A 17090-nucleotide genomic window follows, 5' to 3' on the forward strand; every position below is an offset into this window, starting at 1 on the left:
TGATCGGGTTTTTAGTTTTAAGCTCAACTAAGCGTGCAGGACAGATCCACATTCTCAGCTTTTTGGAAGACATTTTAGGATCTAGTTATGTCAATTAACGCGCATGGCCAAGTACCATGGAATTTGGCTTCGAGAAAAACAGGCGAATCCTTCCACGGGATGAAGGGACGCGATTTGATGAGATGGCAAGTCAACAGACGCGATAAGTTGCTGGTAGTTGGCATAAAACAAGTTCAAATCGTATATAACTATTTATTATTTAATGAATTTAATTGTAGTAGTTAACGTTTTAACCTCACATTACAAAAACAAATCGAATTGGACATAAAATCGTTTCGCATTTCACATTTAGCGATAGTTCATAAAACTCGATCTGCAAATATAAAACGAAATAGGTGAATGAATCAATAGGCATAGTCAATGGGGAGGGTACTCACCCGCCAAAGGCTGGTTTCATGGCATTGGGATTGCCCGTTTGGGCCAGATTACCAAAAGATAGACCTGATTCCTGGCCACCGAGAGTCTCAAAAATGTTGCCTTCCGCTGGCTTGGCTGGTGCTCCGAATGCAGGAGGTGAAGCCACTGTAGGGTTAACACCAAAGCCACCAAATCCCTTGGGACTGCCAAAGGTGGCTGCTCCTCCGAAAGTGGGACTGGTTCCAAAAGCCGGAGCCCCTCCAAACACGGGTTTGGCTCCAAATCCGCCCGGAGTTGTCTGTGGTGGTGTCTGTTGCTGCTGCGGTGATCCAAAGCCAGTCTGGGCCACCGATGCGCCGGCCGTCTGAGCAAATCCGCTGCCAAACCCACCAGGCGCTGGTGTGGTCTGTGAGAAGGATCCAAATCCTCCCGAGCTAGTGCCGCCTCCGAAAATGGAACCACCCGAAGTTGGAGAGGCAGCAGTATTGGAGGCAGTGCCAAAGATCGATCCTCCTCCGCCACCGAAAGCAGAGGTTTGCTGTGACGAGCTTACCGGACTGGCAAAGATGTTTCCACTGGCCACCGCCGGGGCAGCTGCTGGAGCGGCTTGACCAAAGACCGATTGACCGAAAATTGAACCTCCAGTTGGTCCACCTGCAGCGGTATTACCGGCTGCAGACTGATTTCCTCCTCCAAATATAGAAGTGTTACCAAAGGGTGAACTGCCGGTGCTGGTGCCACCACCAAAAATAGATCCAGTTGCTGGAGCAGCTGGCGAAACGGGTGTTTGTCCAAATCCTGTTGGCTTAGCGGCCTGTGCAAAGATATTTCCACCCGATGACGCATTGCCTCCAGGCGAAGTGCTACCAAAAGGCGAAGGTGTCGCAGCTGCCGCCGCGGCAAACAGGCCACTTGGCGGTGCAGCTGCAGCAGGAGCTGCTGCCGGAGCGGAGGTGCCTCCAAAGACGCTTGCCTCCGGTTTGGGTACATTGCCAAAAATATTTGTGGTCACAGTGCTGGCTGTAGTCGGGGTAGAGCTAGAGGTTGCGGCTGCTGCCTGCTGGAAGATGCTGGTGGGCGCCGTTGTTGTTGTTGCTGCTGCAGCTGTCGATCCAAAGAGTCCTCCGCCACCAAAGACAGAGACGGGAGCTGACGTTGTGGTTGGATTAGATGAAGTGCCAAGACTACTAAACGCATTCGAGAAGGAGAAGGTCGATGTAGAGGTCACAGCTGGAGTCGCAACTGCTGTGGTCACAGAAGGAGTGGGAGTCGGAGTGGGCGCGGTTGTAGCAGTCGTAGTGGAAGCCACAATTGGAGTGGAAGTTGGAGCCGCTGTGCTTTTTGGCATCCCAAAGCCGAGAGTGGATGAAACCTGACCAAATATTCCTGCAGATGGAACTGCAGTCGCGGAAGCTGTAGTGGTCACAGTTGGTGCTGTTGTGGCTGCTGGTGTGGATGCACTTGTGGTCACCACTTTATTGGCATCTTCCTTAGTTGCACCAAATGAAAAACTTGGCACGCTCGAAATGTTTCCAAAGCCACTAAAGGGATTCGCTGGCTTGACATCTCCTTCTCCAACGGATTCCTTGACTTGTGGCTTACAAATACTAATGGAGCCAAAGAGGCCAGCATCAGGATCAGAAGAGCTGCTACTGGTAACTGGAGTGGGAGTGGGAGTGGCAGTAGACGTTGTCGGGATAGGGGCAAGGTTAGGTGCTGCAGTCTCCTTGGTGGTGGGCTTCTGGCCAAATGATAAACCTCCAGTACTTGGCTTTACAGCAGCAGTTGCTGCTCCTCCTCCTCCTCCACTTAGAGCTATGCCCAATCCTCCAAAACTGAAAGCAGACGCCGAGGAAGTAGACAAGCTAACAGCTGGTGGATTGGCTGGCGTTTGAGTTGCTCCTGAAGAACTATCTGGAGCAAAGCTAAAAGGTTTATCCACTTTGGGTGTTGATGGTGGCTTTTCGATAGGTGCCTCCTCTTTGGGCTTAACTGTGTCGGGTGGCTTGGACACAACACTTGCCCCAAAGCCGGCAAATGGTGTGGGTTTCACTGGTTCCTTAATGGTGGCGCCTGCTCCAAAGCCGGCAAAGCCAGTTACATTGCCAAATGCAGGCACAGGCTTTGCGCTTCCTACTGGAGCAACTGCAGCCGGTTGATTAAAACTGAAATTGCTACCAAAGAGCGAACTTCCGGTAGTCAATGTTGCCGTGGTGGTGGTCACTGCGGAAGTCTTTACAAATGGACTGCTCTGGCTAAAGGCAAATGCCGACGAAGCGGATGAAGCCGGCGTGGAGGAACTCACAGCGGTCTTCTTATCCATCGACACCACCGGCGGAGGCTTGGATGCAGTGGGTTTCTGCAATTGTGGTGCAATTGTTGGTGTGGTCACCGCCTGAACCACCTGGACACCCTTGTTCGACTTGCTGGGCACTTTGGCAGCCGCAGCGGCTGCTGCTGCTGCAGCTTGAGCCGCCTTCTTCTTGAGATCGGCCTTGCGTTTGGTCTCCAAGATCACTTCCGATTGCAAACCAATGCGATCCGGACGCTGTGGACTGATGACTGATACCTTTTGATTCAGTATGGAAGAGCGGATTTTCTCCAATTTGGTTTGACTCAATTTGGAACGATTTAGATCCACCACCTGACTAAGATTCAACGAAAGTATGGAAGAAGTCAAGTTGTCAACCCTGAAAATAAAGATAAAACTATTAATATCTTCAGTTAAGGAGGTAATTCCTTTTACTAACGCCTCATTGGTGCGATTGCGACTATTCTCCTGATCCAGAAGAGCTGCCTGAAGCAATCCGCGATCCTTTAGCTTGGCCTTTATAATGTTCTGCTTGATTCTCTGATCGGAGGTTTGATTCTGGAGACGTGTCAATCGCTGATAGATGCCCTCCAGGCAGGGTATGTGCATTTGGGATTTGGAATTGCGTCGGACCACATCTTGGAACTGCTCCCATTGAGTGTCCACCAGTTCCTGAAGCACCAGCAACTGCGCCTCATTGGCCGACACATAACTTTGGAGGCGCGCAATGGTTCGACGATTACTGGGATCAAAGGCGTTGGAGGTCATCAAGCGGGTTATGCTATAAAAGAGAATTAATGAGATCGACTGACAGGAAGGACAGCTCAAAGGACCTACTCTGGTTGATGATAGGTCTCCAATTTGCTGCGACATTCCGCCACTATGGCGTAGGCTTCATTTAAACCCTGACGCAAGGCCTGCACATCCAATTCAAAGTCGACATCCAAGGCCTGATCATTGATCTCTTGCAAGTCATCCAGACGTTTGGCATAGTCCTTTAAAGCAGAAGGAGCTTCAATCTGTCAAGTCAAGAGAGAGGGGGTTAGTATCCAAGAGAAGAATGGAGAATTGTCTTTACCTTTTTCATCAATTCCCGCGTCTTGGCCTTTTGGTTTTGTAGATCCTGGTTAAAGATATCAATTTCCATGGCAATCATTTCTCTTATAATCGGTTCCGTATCATCCAATGGCAAGACCTCTGTAGGCGATGATGCTTTTCCCGCTGTCGGTGCGAAAGTGGGAGGAATCTCGTAGAGAGGTTTGGTGTTAATTACGCTTGCCGGAGGTGCCGCAACAGGCAATGGAGCAGAAACTGGTGCGGGAGCAAGAACTGGAGCTGCTGCAGGAGGAGCTGGAGCCGGTGCTGGAGTTGGAACTTGAACTGGAGCCGGTTTCACCAAATTCAAGCCACCAAACATTGCCCCACCACCAGGAGCTCCACCAAATCTTGCTGCGGCTGGTGGAGCGGCTGCGGGTGCAGGTGCCGCTGCAGCAAAACTTAGGGGAGCAGCTGGGCCACCAAAAGTCAACTGAGAGGCAGACGGAGCCTTGCTGAGATTAGCTCCAAAGCCAGCGAACAAGGAAGTCGGCTTATCCTTGGCCGGAGCAGGAGTCGAGGTCACTGTGTTGGGGGTGAATGCAAAGGAAATATCCGAAGCAGCAGTTGAAGCTGGCGGCTCTGGAGCGGATTGCGGATTCGTTTGTATCTGCTCTTGCTCCTCGTGGGCTGGTAGTGATTTATCCAATGGAAGGAATTGCCCCGAATTATCAGTTACAGGCGGTGGAGGTGAACAAACTGAAGCTGCTCCTGTCACCAGATTCAGAAAATTGAAACTTAACAAATGGCCATCTGTGCCTAAAACATGAACCATTGGCATAATGGGTAACTTTTGCTCATTTATCACCAATTGATGGGTGGCAGATGTGTCGTAGGCAAAGCCCAGCGGGAATGTCTCCTCCTGATTGATCTCACTCAATGGCAACTCAATGCGTGCCTCGTCCAACAGAGTCAGTTGCTGCCAAGCTGGTGTATCACCCGCCTCGTAGGTGGCCAAGACACCAACCTCCACGCCGTTGGCTGAGGTGACCAGAAGGAGATTCCATTGTGCAATATGTGTGAAATGAAACTGGTGATTCCTCGGTCCGTTGAGACTGTAGCAAATGTCATAGTAGTTCACATAACTTGGGGTGCCCGCTTTGGGGGCATTCATTATATACAGCGAGGGATTACAGTCCTCGCCATGCTGCAGAAAGATCACAGCGAATTGATAGGTGGATAACCATTGAATGGCCAGCGTATCGAACGGTCCCTCATGCACATTTGGGGGACACAACAAAGTTTTTGCCGGCGTCAAGTCTGGTTTGAATTGCTGCAGTTTGCCGTTTGGAAAACCCAAGACAATTTGCTTGCCCTTCGGTGACCAACAGCCACATTTCACCTGCTGACTCTTGTCCAGGGAATGGAGCTCAAAGTTTCCTCCGTCCTTCAAGGAGTACATGCCCAGGCCACCATTGCTTAGCACCACAGCCAGACTATTTGCCATGACTGGATTCCACAACAGTTGCGCCGCATAGACATAATCCTCCGGTGCCAGGCGTATATTGTAGACACTCTGCACGTGAGTGGTCATCATTGAAGGCACCGAGTAGATGTTCAACAAACTTGTGCCATTTTGGGTGAAATTGATGGCCAGTAGATTGCCATCGCTGCTGCAGGACATGTAGTTGGGTACACTGGGCAATGGCACAGATCTGGCCAGAGGTTGTTTGCCATTTGTCTTGCTATCAACCAAATCCTTCAGAAGAATAACTGCAAAATATTATTAGATTAACTGGGGAATTCCCCTTAATATCATGTCACTGATCATACCCTTTAATTCTGGTGCTGTGGGATTTCCTGCAAAGAGCAATCCGCGAGTGCTTGAGACCGCCAAAAGTTTCACATTGCTGCGAGGCTCTCCACATTTTAGGAAAGTGACAAATTTGTCATGCAATTTGAACTGGACATCCTGCAAGCAATTAAAGGTTTAGTTTGACCACTTATTGGTTAGGTGTCGCGGATTACCTGTGTGTCCTTGCAACTAGGTGCATTTTGCGCCATTTTTGGTTATATTTCTTATGAAAATCTTTCGATTTACATTCGTTTTTAACCGGCAGCGTTCAACTCACAAAATACCACAAACCATATGACTGGTCACACTAGTTTCTCAGTGCAGGCCATATTTTAGATTATCAGCTGTTATCGGTGTTATCGGCGTTATCGGTGGAAGAATGCTGGCAACTCTAGAACAGATAAACCACTGCTGTTTTGTTGTTGTTCTCCCGTCTCTGTCTTTCTGTGTGTGTTAAACAAAAGCGTTTATTGTTGCTGGAACGCGGGCAAATGCATCGAACAACGAATAGAACAAAAATTTACTCGAGTGCACACAAATTGTCCGTGTAATTGTGAATTAAAAACTTAACAATGCACAAAAAATGTAGTCAAGTGATATAAGTTAAAAGCTAAAGACGCGCAACACGGTGCTAAAAATTGCGTTGTACTTGCTTTTTCAAATCGAAGTAATCCGAAAATTGTAACAAGGAAATTTCCATTTCAATAGTTTTAGTTCAGTTTTAGTTTTGTTTTACATACAACAACAACAACAACAACATACAAAACAACCAGTAAAAATCCAGGCAAAATTTTTAGAAATAACCAAGTTAAATTTACGGATAAATTAAATTGGTGAAAAAGGTGAAGGAGTGAGACGAAAAGTACGTACGAAAGGAGGTGGAGGAGAAGGGTGAGTTAGTGTGCGAGTGTGTGTAAAGGAATTGGGATGAAGCAGCAAGAAGAAGCACCAACAAAGTATGCTAATTAAAAATTGAATTTTCTTTCTTATTCCGACAACAACAAAAAGAGAAAACAAAGGACAAAGGATACGTGTAGGACAAGGAGGAAATCATCAATATGATCAGCGCTTTGTTCTCTCGCCTTATTATGTGAGTAATATTAACAACCAACAACAACAACAACAACCAAACAAAGTGAAGTTGGCATAGAGCGAGCAAAAAAAAGCAAGTTTCAATGTTGACCCCCAAAAAGTTGATAATACCCTACATAAAAGGCCATATGATTGGTGGGGTATATACGAATTTTTATCACAATCGTATATTTAATTTTATTTAATCGATTTTTAAAAATGTTTTACTCCTAAGTGGACAGACAATTGATGTCCGTCCAAGTGACTATATATGAGTAAATTCATTTAGTTTCTCATTACTTTATATTTCGACTACATATCGGCAGTATTTATGAGTATATTCAATTGAGTTTTGTATCTGCATATTGATTGACGCCTTTGAATAAGTTCCTCTAAATGCATTATTTGTGATTATATTCGTTTAGTTCCATATTACTCATCTTTTTGACTGCATATCAGTTTTCATTTTTTAGAAAAATTCTCTAGAAGCATTTTGCACCTGAAACTTGAACCCTAATTACCTATATTTCCCAATAAAAATTTGTCTTTTAATGGTGTTGAGTTATTTCCCCTAAAACTTTCGACGAAGTCCATTCGAAAGTTCTCAATAATTGATTATTTCATAGAAAAACATCTGGATTTGGAAATCCTAATTAGGTTTGGTTTGATTGCTATCATGTTTCCAAGCACAGATGTTGTTTAACCCACTGAGTCATTTTCCTACTTGATTTTCATCTTATCCATAACTCTAACATGAAAACTATGGGCTTTTGTCACTAAGAATATTGTAATCTTAGTTTAAGATACATTTTTAATGCATTTTGGCAACTTATTGAAACTTTTTCCTCTGAATCTAAGTGAAGCTATTCGTGTCTAAACTAAGTTAGTTCTCTTAGTCACTTGATTTTTAAACAAATTGCCTAGTTTAGTAGAACTAATACTAATGAAGTGTTTTTAACTGCTTTCGGACATATATATACACAATTTCTATAAGATACATATAAAGATCCCACGTAGAACTATCACATGGAATAAATATACTTATTTTACCCATTTTGTGACCATGACTCACACAATTTCCATAATATTAATGAAGTTCTACCTGCCTAAAGTTCATTCGTGAGTCTTGAGACGCCGCCTAATGCCTAATCACAATCTCAGTGTCATCAATTGGTTCACAATATTTACAGGGTATCATGCAATCGTATTGGTTTTTCTTAAATATTTTGAAAAATCTTTCAAGCTTGGCCTTGTCATTGGCTTGTGAATTCTGTTTCCTAATTGTGTGGGCGTCACGGTCTTCTTAATTTCTGTTTTTGTTTCTCTGTGGTTTTTTCAGTGGCTTTCAATTTACTGTGATTTCTCGAGCGTGGTTGGCACAGACCACAAATTGTAGATTAATTTATATAGATTTGTGTTTTGTTTATTAATCATCCAAAAACTCAAAAAGAAGTACCGTTTGTTTTTCCCCCACTTCCCTCCGCCCAAACACGCCAACTGGCTGGCAATCACCAACTGCACCCAATTTGGAATTGTGTGTATGTCTGAGGCCGACGCACTCCACACACACACACACTCACACGGTGAGGAGGGGGGAAAGACACTGGGGCACACACTCAGGCGTTTATCGGTTTGCTCAATATGGTCAATGATTGGGGGCCAAATTAACGACGACTCCATGGAAAAGCACTAAAAATGCTTGTTAATATTATATTATTTATAGCTCTTTTGATTTTCTGATCTGTATCCGAAGCGAAATCTCGAACAAACTTGCTCGCTAACTTCATTTGTTCATGCCGAAAGTATTTTCTGTAATTTTCGCTTTGTTTTCTATCTTTAACCGGGCTAAATATAGTCCAAAAAATTTGCAGTTCAAGAGACTCGAGACTCTATAAACAAAAACTAATTAAAGCTACTTAATAGGAAGAAAGATTCCACTAATATGCTAGATACGTTTAGATAAAGTGTCCTTAAAGGAAGATTGAAATTGAGAGTGAAATGTGGGTAAGGTGTCTTGAAGGAAGATTAAGGTCTTAAAAAAAGTATCTCTGTTCATTATGACAATCTTCCAATAGTTCGGATATAGTTCGAACTAACGTGTCCTTAAAGTTTTTAATAACTACATTTGAAACCTTGTAAGGATTTCTAAAGATACACATGTAAAGAGAGACTACTTAACAGTGTCCTCCGAGGATATATGTATTAAAAGTGTCCTTAAAGATTTTCTACTATCTTTATCATATGTATATGCCTGAAATAAAAAGATTTCAGTATTATTCTTATGATCTTAAGCTATAAAGATGTTAATATAGCCTCTTTAACAGTATTTTTAAAGGTCTTTATAGAGTTTCTACTATTTATATCATATAAACCCAATTCAAAGGACTTCATAAGATATACGTTGAAAACATTCCTCATCCTATTGAAAACCAAATTATCTGTTATCTTCGACATCTATCTCTCCCTCTTTACACGTTTCATGTTGTTGAAAATTCTCGAAATTCATTTAACACGGCATAAACCTTCGAAATAGAATTGATCTATATATGTATGTGTATATCTATAGATTGAATCTGTTTTTCTCTTCTGCTCATGAGCAATTGACACGAACAATGTGTGCCAACGTTTTAGCGTGCGCGTTCGTTTATTAATAGACCCCCCTGAGAGACCTGAGCTGCCTAGAGGAGGCTCTATGCGCTCTTTCTCCTCTATCTGGACCAGTCTGTGTTGGGCATTCTAGAGGCTAGGAACCAGCATAGAAGCGGCGGACAATGCCATGCCATGAGCCGGCCGCCGTCACTACTCTATCAGCAGGAGGAGGAGCAGCAGCAGTTGCCCCCCTCAGCGCAGTTTTACTATCCGAAACGTCCGGCTAATGTTAAACGTTTACGTCAACAATATGAGACCAGAGGTGGAGTAGGAGTAGGAGGCAGAGCATTGCCCATCTATGGCAGAAGTTATTCCCTAGAGGAGGAGGATGTGACCGATGATCTGGAAGCTATTCCCGTTTATTCCAAATTTATCTATGCCAAACAAAGGCAGCAGATGCCTCCAAGACAGTTGTATCAATTGGGTGATTCGCTGAGCTCTTTGGATGAAGACTTTGATTACAATGGTGGCTATATCATAGAGTCCACACCACCTGCCCCTCCTCATGCTCCACCAGCTGGTCATAATGTAGTGAGGAATTTAAATGCCCTGGGTCGTCTTTTGGAGATCTTGCAACGTTGGCCTCTCCCCTGTCTATCCTTCAACACGGCTTGCATTTGCTCGCTCATTGTTATATTTTTAGCTCCACGGACTTGTGCACAGAATTTATTGTTTCCCGCTTACAGATTGTTCTTTGGCACCCTATATCCAGCCTATGCCTCCTATAAGGCGGTGCGTACCAAAAATGTCAAGGAATATGTGAGTATATGTCAAGGAGATGAAATCCAATCCAATTCTCTCTAATCCTCTAAACGTTTTTCCACTTGTTTCGCAGGTAAAATGGATGATGTATTGGATCGTTTTTGCATTTTTCACTTGCATTGAGACCTTCACCGATATTTTCTTGTCCTGGTTTCCATTTTATTATGAAGTGAAAGTGGTTATCGTATTATGGCTACTATCGCCAGCCACAAAGGGCAGTTCGACATTATATCGCAAATTTGTGCATCCGATGCTAACAAGACGTGAACAGGTGCGCCTTCTCTTTGTATCTCTTGCTATGATGTATTTATTATGTATGATTTCTCTTTCACTAGGAAATCGATGAGTATTTAAATCAGGCCAAAGAGCGCGGCTATTCGGCTGTGCTACAATTGGGCTCCAAGGGAGTCAACTATGCCACAAATGTTATCATGCAGACGGCCATTAAGGTGAGCCTTCGATCTAAAGAAAAACACACACCAAAATGTTTCTCTTAAACACACTCCCGCACTCACACACACACATACACAACACTACACACACAAATATCTTTCATTCATTTTGCCATTTTCAATTGCCTCCAGCGTCGTTGCATAAAATGAGCAGCAAAACAATACAAAGTTGAGGGAGTCTACGTCGTCGCCCATCTATATACATAGATACATAAATATTTCTCTCGCTCATCTTAATCATCAGCCAAGCCAAGCCAAGCCAACAGCAACTACAATCTACAAGCAGTTTGCCTTCTCATCATCATCATCATCATCATTTAGCATCGCATCATTTACTTTTTAATTCTTATTTAGTTTATTTATTGCGTGTTTTGTTTTTCTATCTGTGTGTGTCTCTAGTATCTAGAATAATAATGAAATGATCCACATTAGAGGATAAAATAAATTCCCCATCCATATGATATGTCCCCTTTCTACCAACTTTCGTGTCATGTGTTCAAAATATATTGTAATAAAAACAGAAATCGAAAGCAAACACTACATCAGGCATAGTACAAAAGAAATTTATAAACAAATTGAGTTACATTTTCTATATATAGTATATATTCACATATCTGTGCCATGTAAACACTTGAGTTCATGCCAATGTTCATCAGAAAGAGAGCAACTAGACTAGGCTAACAGGGATGGAATGGAAAACAATAACAAAAACTAATTCTCTAGTTAGTAAATTGGAACTGGCAAGAATTAGAAATCAATTGACTAAATACTTTAAATAAATTGCCTATTAATTGCAATAGTTTCGATTCAAATCCTTTGTACAACAGGAGATTTTATGATTTTAAACTTAATTTTGTTTAATATTTATAGCTTATACATATTAATTAAAATATATTAGCTTGGCCTTTCTAAATCTATAAGATGTTTATTTGTATTTATATTAAACGAACTTGTTTTTAAGTCAATTTAATTCATTTAAGATCATTTGGATATATGAACTAAAACAACCCATTAAATTTGATAATTAGTCATATTCTTTATAAAATAGAGAAAGAGAAGATTTTGGCGGTTTTATAGGTAGAAATGAATAGATTCAGACTTCGGTAGCTTCAAATGAATTATTTATAATCAATTTAGTACAGAAAACCAATTATAGACTTGTATTATTTAATTTGCAAAAAGTTTGCCATTTAAGTTGAAGATCGACTTAGCAAAGAGGTAAAGTCACTAGATGAAGGCACTATAAAGTAAAGTGAAGTCGTGGATACTCATTTCCAATAATACTAGTACTTAAAGAACTTTGCATCGAAATTGAGTAGGTTTTTCTGAATTCTCAGTCTTAGAAAAATCAAAATACTTCTCGTTCTTAGTTCTCTTTGTAGATATCTTTAGATTCCATCTAAATACTTGGCCAACTCTTTTGTGTGCCAACCCACAGCAGTCTCAGTCTGGTCTATGATTAGTCACGATTTACTCTCAACACAAAAGCCATCTGGAGTAATAATTTTTGCTTGAATCATCTCACTTCTCTTTGTGAAGCAATTGCATTCTTATATCATTTTCTATCTGCCTTATGCAAGTGTTAATTTAAGTCTATATCATATAGACTAGTTTTCACTTCACTCCTCTTCCAATTTGTATATTAATATGCCGCAGACGGAGGCAATTTTCCCCTCTGTCTTCCCCCCTCGCTGGCGTTGCACAATTTCCATTTGAATATATGTTTTTTTGCGCCTCTCTAGGGTTGGGCATATAAATAGATGTTGAAATCTTTTGCCCAGCTTTTCACATTCTTTCGATGTGTGTTGTGCTCTCCTTTTGTTCTCCTTAGACCATTGCCATTTGCTTCATTTTTATTTCTTAATATATTAACTTTATTTTCCCTAATTTATTTTCTGTTTCTCTTTTTTTGTTTGTTCTTTTCACTTTGCATTTTTTATTAATTACTGTGCACAAAAAACAAAAAAAAAAACAAATTTGCCTGCCTGCTACTTACCACCATCATCTTGTACTACTAATCCCCCCACAACTGGTTAGGCCTATCAGTTCGCCATGGCTGCGGCACCCACGACACGCGGCATTCAGATGTCGCAGTCGGACAATGATTTGTATGTGTCCCGGGATGACACTGACCACCAATGGATGCCACGTTCCAGCTCATTGACTATCTTGGATACGTATGCAGAGACGGAGTATGAGTACAATGGAGACGTGCTCGGAGATGATGATAATGAGATAATGGAAGTAGAAGAGCTGCTGGTGGGTGATGCTGGAGCGGCACGCTTACGTGACTTGCCGAGCAGAAAAACCCAATCGAAGAGAGCTACTGCCACTGTGGCCGCTACCCGTCGTGGCTCCAAGACTCGTTCCACACGTGGAGAATCAAGCAGTGGAACAGCTGGTGGCATACGAGGACGACGCAAATTGCGCGAAGCTACTCCAGATGTTGATGTGGAGGGAGACTAACTTGATTAATACTCAAAATGAATTTTAATTTATAAACTGTTTGCACACACACACACACAAGACACTCACACCATTTTGTCCTCCTGCTAACTAAGTTGTAGTCTTGCTATCCTCATTTACATATATTTATTTTAGTTCTTCTCTAGTTGTAATTAAAAAAATAGAAAATAGAATACAAATCTGAATGCCATTTCCATCATATCGTATTTGTCCCCATTTTTTGTACTCTCCCCAACAAAATTCGAAAAAAAAAAATACACTATAAAGGGTGGCGGCAATCTAGTGCAGACGATCAAGCGAAGCTATAGCTTGAGTGATCTCAGTGAGCCTGATATGCATCGCACTCAGGATGAATTAGATGATGTGATGATGTCCTCCTCAGCAGTGGTGATGCGTCCACATGCATCCACCTCCTCCTCCTCATCGTCTACACGTTTACTGCGTCCGAGAAATCAGACGCCAGTGGGCAGATCGGCAAGTGGTACACGTCACTCCACTGGCATGTATTTCACCGAGGTTGATGTAACTGCCAAAAATGCTGGAGATTACAAGTGAGTTGAGGATAATGAGTTAATTGAGTTAAGGATAATCTACTTACCCTTTTTTGCAGCTACAACATACGCAGTCAGGACGATATAAGCTCTGGCTATTCGAGTGCCGAACCGCTTAGTGGACTCAGCCGCACTTCATCCATGACAAATGCTTCCAAGGCACGCTTGAAGTCCAAACGTAATGAGGTAGGTTCAATATTTGATTATCATCTCTTTTTCTTCCGATATAATTAGAGATATTGCTGTTCTACGGTTAGCAATTGATGCTGGAAGAGATGAGAAATGAAGTCTATATGGAAAATCAATTATACTATCAGGAATTGGCCAAAGAAAAGAACAAAGAAACCAACTTGGATGTGGCTCCTCAATTGATAGCCCACGAAGAAGAGGATAATTTCTATGAGGCCGAGTCCATTTTAGTCGAAACTAAACCACAAATGGAAGTTCTCAAAGAAGAGGAGCCAGAAAAAACATCTAACATAGATTCGACACTACAAGAAGAGGTCAATACTAACGATTCTTTAGCAGTTCCTTTAATAGAAATACCCAAAACCAAAGAAATCCTTGATACAGTTGAGGAAACCAAAGAACCCAATCAAAGTGTAGATAAACAAGCTTTGGAAAACTCCTTAAATGGTTCACAAAAATCATTAGAAGGTGAAGAATGTTTTGAGGAAGCTTTAGAGAATATTTCAACCAACTCGCAAGAAGCATTGGAGAATATAGAAACGGAAACAGCAAAAACAACCATAGTAGAAACTCCTCTAAATGTTGATCCATTTGTTTTGGTGGTAAGCACTTCTTCACTTGATCCCACACCACCTCCACGTCCTGTGACACCACGAGATTTGATGGCCACACTGGAAGAGATTAAGCACAGCTTTCGTGAGCAACTTAGACCAGAGACAACGCCATCACCTCGTCCACGCTTAGCTCAGCATGGCAAGGGAAGAGCTCCTCCTCCACCATTACCACCTAGAGCACAATCCCTAACGCCATCCCAACAGGATACAATAAGTGTTAATTCAACAGCTAGCACACCGGAAACCGGAACACCAAGAAAGTCAGGTATTGGGCAACTCTTCAAGAATATAAAAGCTAATGTGCTGCGCAGTAAATCTAATCCAAATGAGCCGGATGAACAGCCCCAACCGCTGGCAATGGGCAAAGAAACGCAACTCTGAAGTAAGCTCCAGCTACGTTACAGATCATCCGCAAAGTTTCTTCTTCTGCTCCTCCCCCCGCCCTTCTGTTCATCGCGTGCAAACTCTCTCAATCTTAACTTCCATGGCCCTTATTCAGTCTTGTGTACAGTGTTTGCCTTTACTAACCAAACGAACATGATTGCATTTTCAGCATGTTGTTTCATAAGAAAACTCTCCTGAAGACGAAAACTAATTAAATTGTTGTTGTCTCTCTATATTTTCTAGGACAAATCCATGTCTGCTAGTTGCACTACCTTGCCCAGAACCAGCAGCCGTAAGACGGATAAAACTCAGGTCTCAACTAATAATAATCCTGGCCAAACCAAAACGCGCAATAAATCGGAAAAATAGTTCCACACACCCACACACACACACACACACACACACACGCAGATGGTTGCTAAATAATATTAATCGATTGTAAAACAGAACCTCAAATTTTAGTTTAAATTGTAACTTAATCCTCCTTCTTATTGATATTAATAGCTCTATGAAACTTATGTATAACTTCTTGTGTATTTTGTTTATGTGATTCCAAGTGCATGGATTATTCAGTTAGCATTAAGAACAAAGAAAGTGTTGTATCCTATTTAAATATAGCCCCAAATCCAAAGGTTCTCCCACAAAACACAATTCTATTAACCAAAAGAAAAATACCTAAAAGAAAAACAAATCGAAAACGGAAATCTCATGAGAATATTTATATATAGAAAAAAGGAAAATATTAAATTTGTAGCATAAATTCGAAATATTATAAATAATAATTAAATGAAAAAAAAAAACAATACCTATGTATATCGATATTAAATTGAGACTTACAAATTGGAAATAAAACATGAAGTTTTATTAAAGTGGAATGGAGACTAAAAATAAATACATTTTTTTAGGCGCTCTGTTAATTATTAACTTTTTGTTTCTATTTGAACTTGATTATTTGATAAATATTTGTTAAAGTTTTGGAGCTGTTTATTACTTTGTTTCCTAGAAGATCCTTAAACTAATAAGAATTAACAACAAAGTTTTTATCAAAATAGACTTTTTCAGTACAATCAATAATTGTTTTAATTTCATATATACAAACATTGTTCTGTCTTGTATGGAAGTAAAACTAATTTCTTAAACAATGGCATAATCTTTATGTAATAGAAGACATAGAATACTATTTTTCTATTGTCTCTTTTGATATACTTTCAAATTATCTTAGTCAATCTATAACAAGTTCAAAAAACGGTTTTCTTTTATAGACAAACTTTGTTCCATTAATTTGTTACTCATTAATTTCTTTCAAAACTGAATAACCATTCCTATACATTATACTCGTATCTTTACTGGAACAGAATATCTTTTTTCTGTAGTTTTAGAGACTTGAACCTGAAGTGCATTAATTTTGCATCTATCACTTTGATGAATGTTGCATTTGAGTCATTAAACTTTGACGGATATTTGTTGTATGATTAAGTGGCACACGCGATATTTTAAAGATAATGTGTATATGTATGTGTGTGTGTATTGGTTGCAATTGAAATGAGTCAAGGTTTGAAACGACCCATCTATGCCGTTATTTTGAGTCATCCAAGTATATGAAGGCCATTATTTTCAGCCGTAGAAGAAATCAGAAGACTAAAGAAAATATTTCTTTCAATTTGAAATTGCAAGTCAAAATTATAGAAAGATCTACAGGATGTTTGGGGAGGGCAATTGCCAGGACCCAGTATTTTATATCTGATTAATTTTAAGATTGAACAGATGTTTAAAAAGGGCGCCGGTGTCAAAATTGAGAGATCGTTTTGCCCTGGCAGGAACATAACTGGAAGCTGAAATTTTTTTTTTAATTGAAGTCATTTTTTTTTGCCACAATGTCATTGCAAAAAATTAAAAGAAACGACTACTTCCAAGATTTGGTGTAAAGAGAGCCGATAAAATTCAAAAGTTTTAAAGTTTGAAATTTTAGGCGGTGTTCTTCAGGACCTTTTTACTTACACTGAACATTTTTATAAAGAAATTAAAGAAAGCCTCTTCAGAAGTTGTCATCTAATTAACAAGAATATATTAAAATTCATAGAAACCGCTATTCATCTATTCAAAATTAATGAAAATACAGTGTGGCTCAATTTTGTTTGTATGGGAAAAATGTTACAATTGCCATCGTCTTCCAATAGGCTGATTTATTTTGCGACACCCAGTATTATTTTTTTATTAAATATACATTTTTGCATATATTATTGAAAGCAAACTGAAAGAAATGTGGTTAAAACTAGTTTTAATTAGCAAACACTCTTAATTAAGAGATGGCTTAATTAAGACGAAAACTTTTAC

General features: G+C 40.8%; 2 protein-coding genes across 7 annotated transcripts; one reads left to right on the forward strand and one right to left on the reverse strand.

Annotated features, from left to right (window-relative positions):
- Positions 1 to 238: 238 nt before the first annotated feature.
- On the reverse strand, positions 239 to 5911 carry LOC6639672 (nuclear pore complex protein Nup214). Its single transcript, XM_002062693.3, has 7 exons — positions 5792 to 5911; positions 5597 to 5735; positions 3807 to 5536; positions 3566 to 3747; positions 3168 to 3509; positions 438 to 3107; positions 239 to 373 (listed from the first exon to the last, which is right to left on the reverse strand). The coding sequence occupies exons 1-7, from the start codon at positions 5825 to 5827 to the stop codon at positions 349 to 351; spliced, it is 5124 nt and encodes a 1707-aa protein (XP_002062729.1). The 5' UTR covers positions 5828 to 5911; the 3' UTR covers positions 239 to 348.
- A 127-nt stretch (positions 5912 to 6038) lies between these two features.
- On the forward strand, positions 6039 to 15274 carry LOC6639671 (receptor expression-enhancing protein 2). Of its 6 annotated transcripts, none has more exons than XM_015178968.3 (9): positions 6039 to 6509; positions 6627 to 6708; positions 10025 to 10097; positions 10174 to 10371; positions 10436 to 10549; positions 13286 to 13569; positions 13629 to 13755; positions 13827 to 14754; positions 15000 to 15067. In XM_015178968.3, exons 2-8 carry the CDS (start codon positions 6677 to 6679, stop codon positions 14751 to 14753), a joined length of 1755 nt encoding a protein of 584 aa, XP_015034454.1. In that variant the 5' UTR covers positions 6039 to 6509; positions 6627 to 6676; the 3' UTR covers position 14754; positions 15000 to 15067. The 6 variants fall into 6 exon arrangements, with proteins under 6 accessions (XP_015034454.1, XP_046865973.1, XP_023037606.1 ...); XM_047010017.1 differs by having other exon boundaries at positions 6040 to 6509; positions 13827 to 14637; positions 15000 to 15080; XM_023181838.2 differs by lacking the exon at positions 13827 to 14754 and having other exon boundaries at positions 6045 to 6509; positions 15000 to 15274.
- The last annotated feature ends 1816 nt before the right edge of the window (positions 15275 to 17090 follow it).

The sequence above is a fragment of the Drosophila willistoni genome (genome assembly GCF_018902025.1).
Source record: "Drosophila willistoni isolate 14030-0811.24 chromosome 2L unlocalized genomic scaffold, UCI_dwil_1.1 Seg196, whole genome shotgun sequence".
Classification (NCBI taxonomy): domain Eukaryota; kingdom Metazoa; phylum Arthropoda; class Insecta; order Diptera; family Drosophilidae; genus Drosophila; species Drosophila willistoni.

Coding starts and splice junctions, on each gene's coding strand:
- LOC6639672 (XM_002062693.3), bottom strand. CDS start 5,827: ATGGCGCAAAATGCACCTAGTTGCAAGGACACACAG. Junction 5,537..5,596: donor CACAGCACCAGAATTAAAGG/GTATGATCAGTG, acceptor AATATTTTGCAG/TTATTCTTCTGAAGGATTTG. Junction 3,108..3,167: donor CGCAATCGCACCAATGAGGC/GTTAGTAAAAGG, acceptor CTTTATTTTCAG/GGTTGACAACTTGACTTCTT.
- LOC6639671 (XM_015178968.3), top strand. CDS start 6,677: ATGATCAGCGCTTTGTTCTCTCGCCTTATTAT. Junction 6,709..10,024: donor TTGTTCTCTCGCCTTATTAT/GTGAGTAATATT, acceptor TCCCGCTTACAG/ATTGTTCTTTGGCACCCTAT. Junction 13,570..13,628: donor AAAAATGCTGGAGATTACAA/GTGAGTTGAGGA, acceptor CCTTTTTTGCAG/CTACAACATACGCAGTCAGG.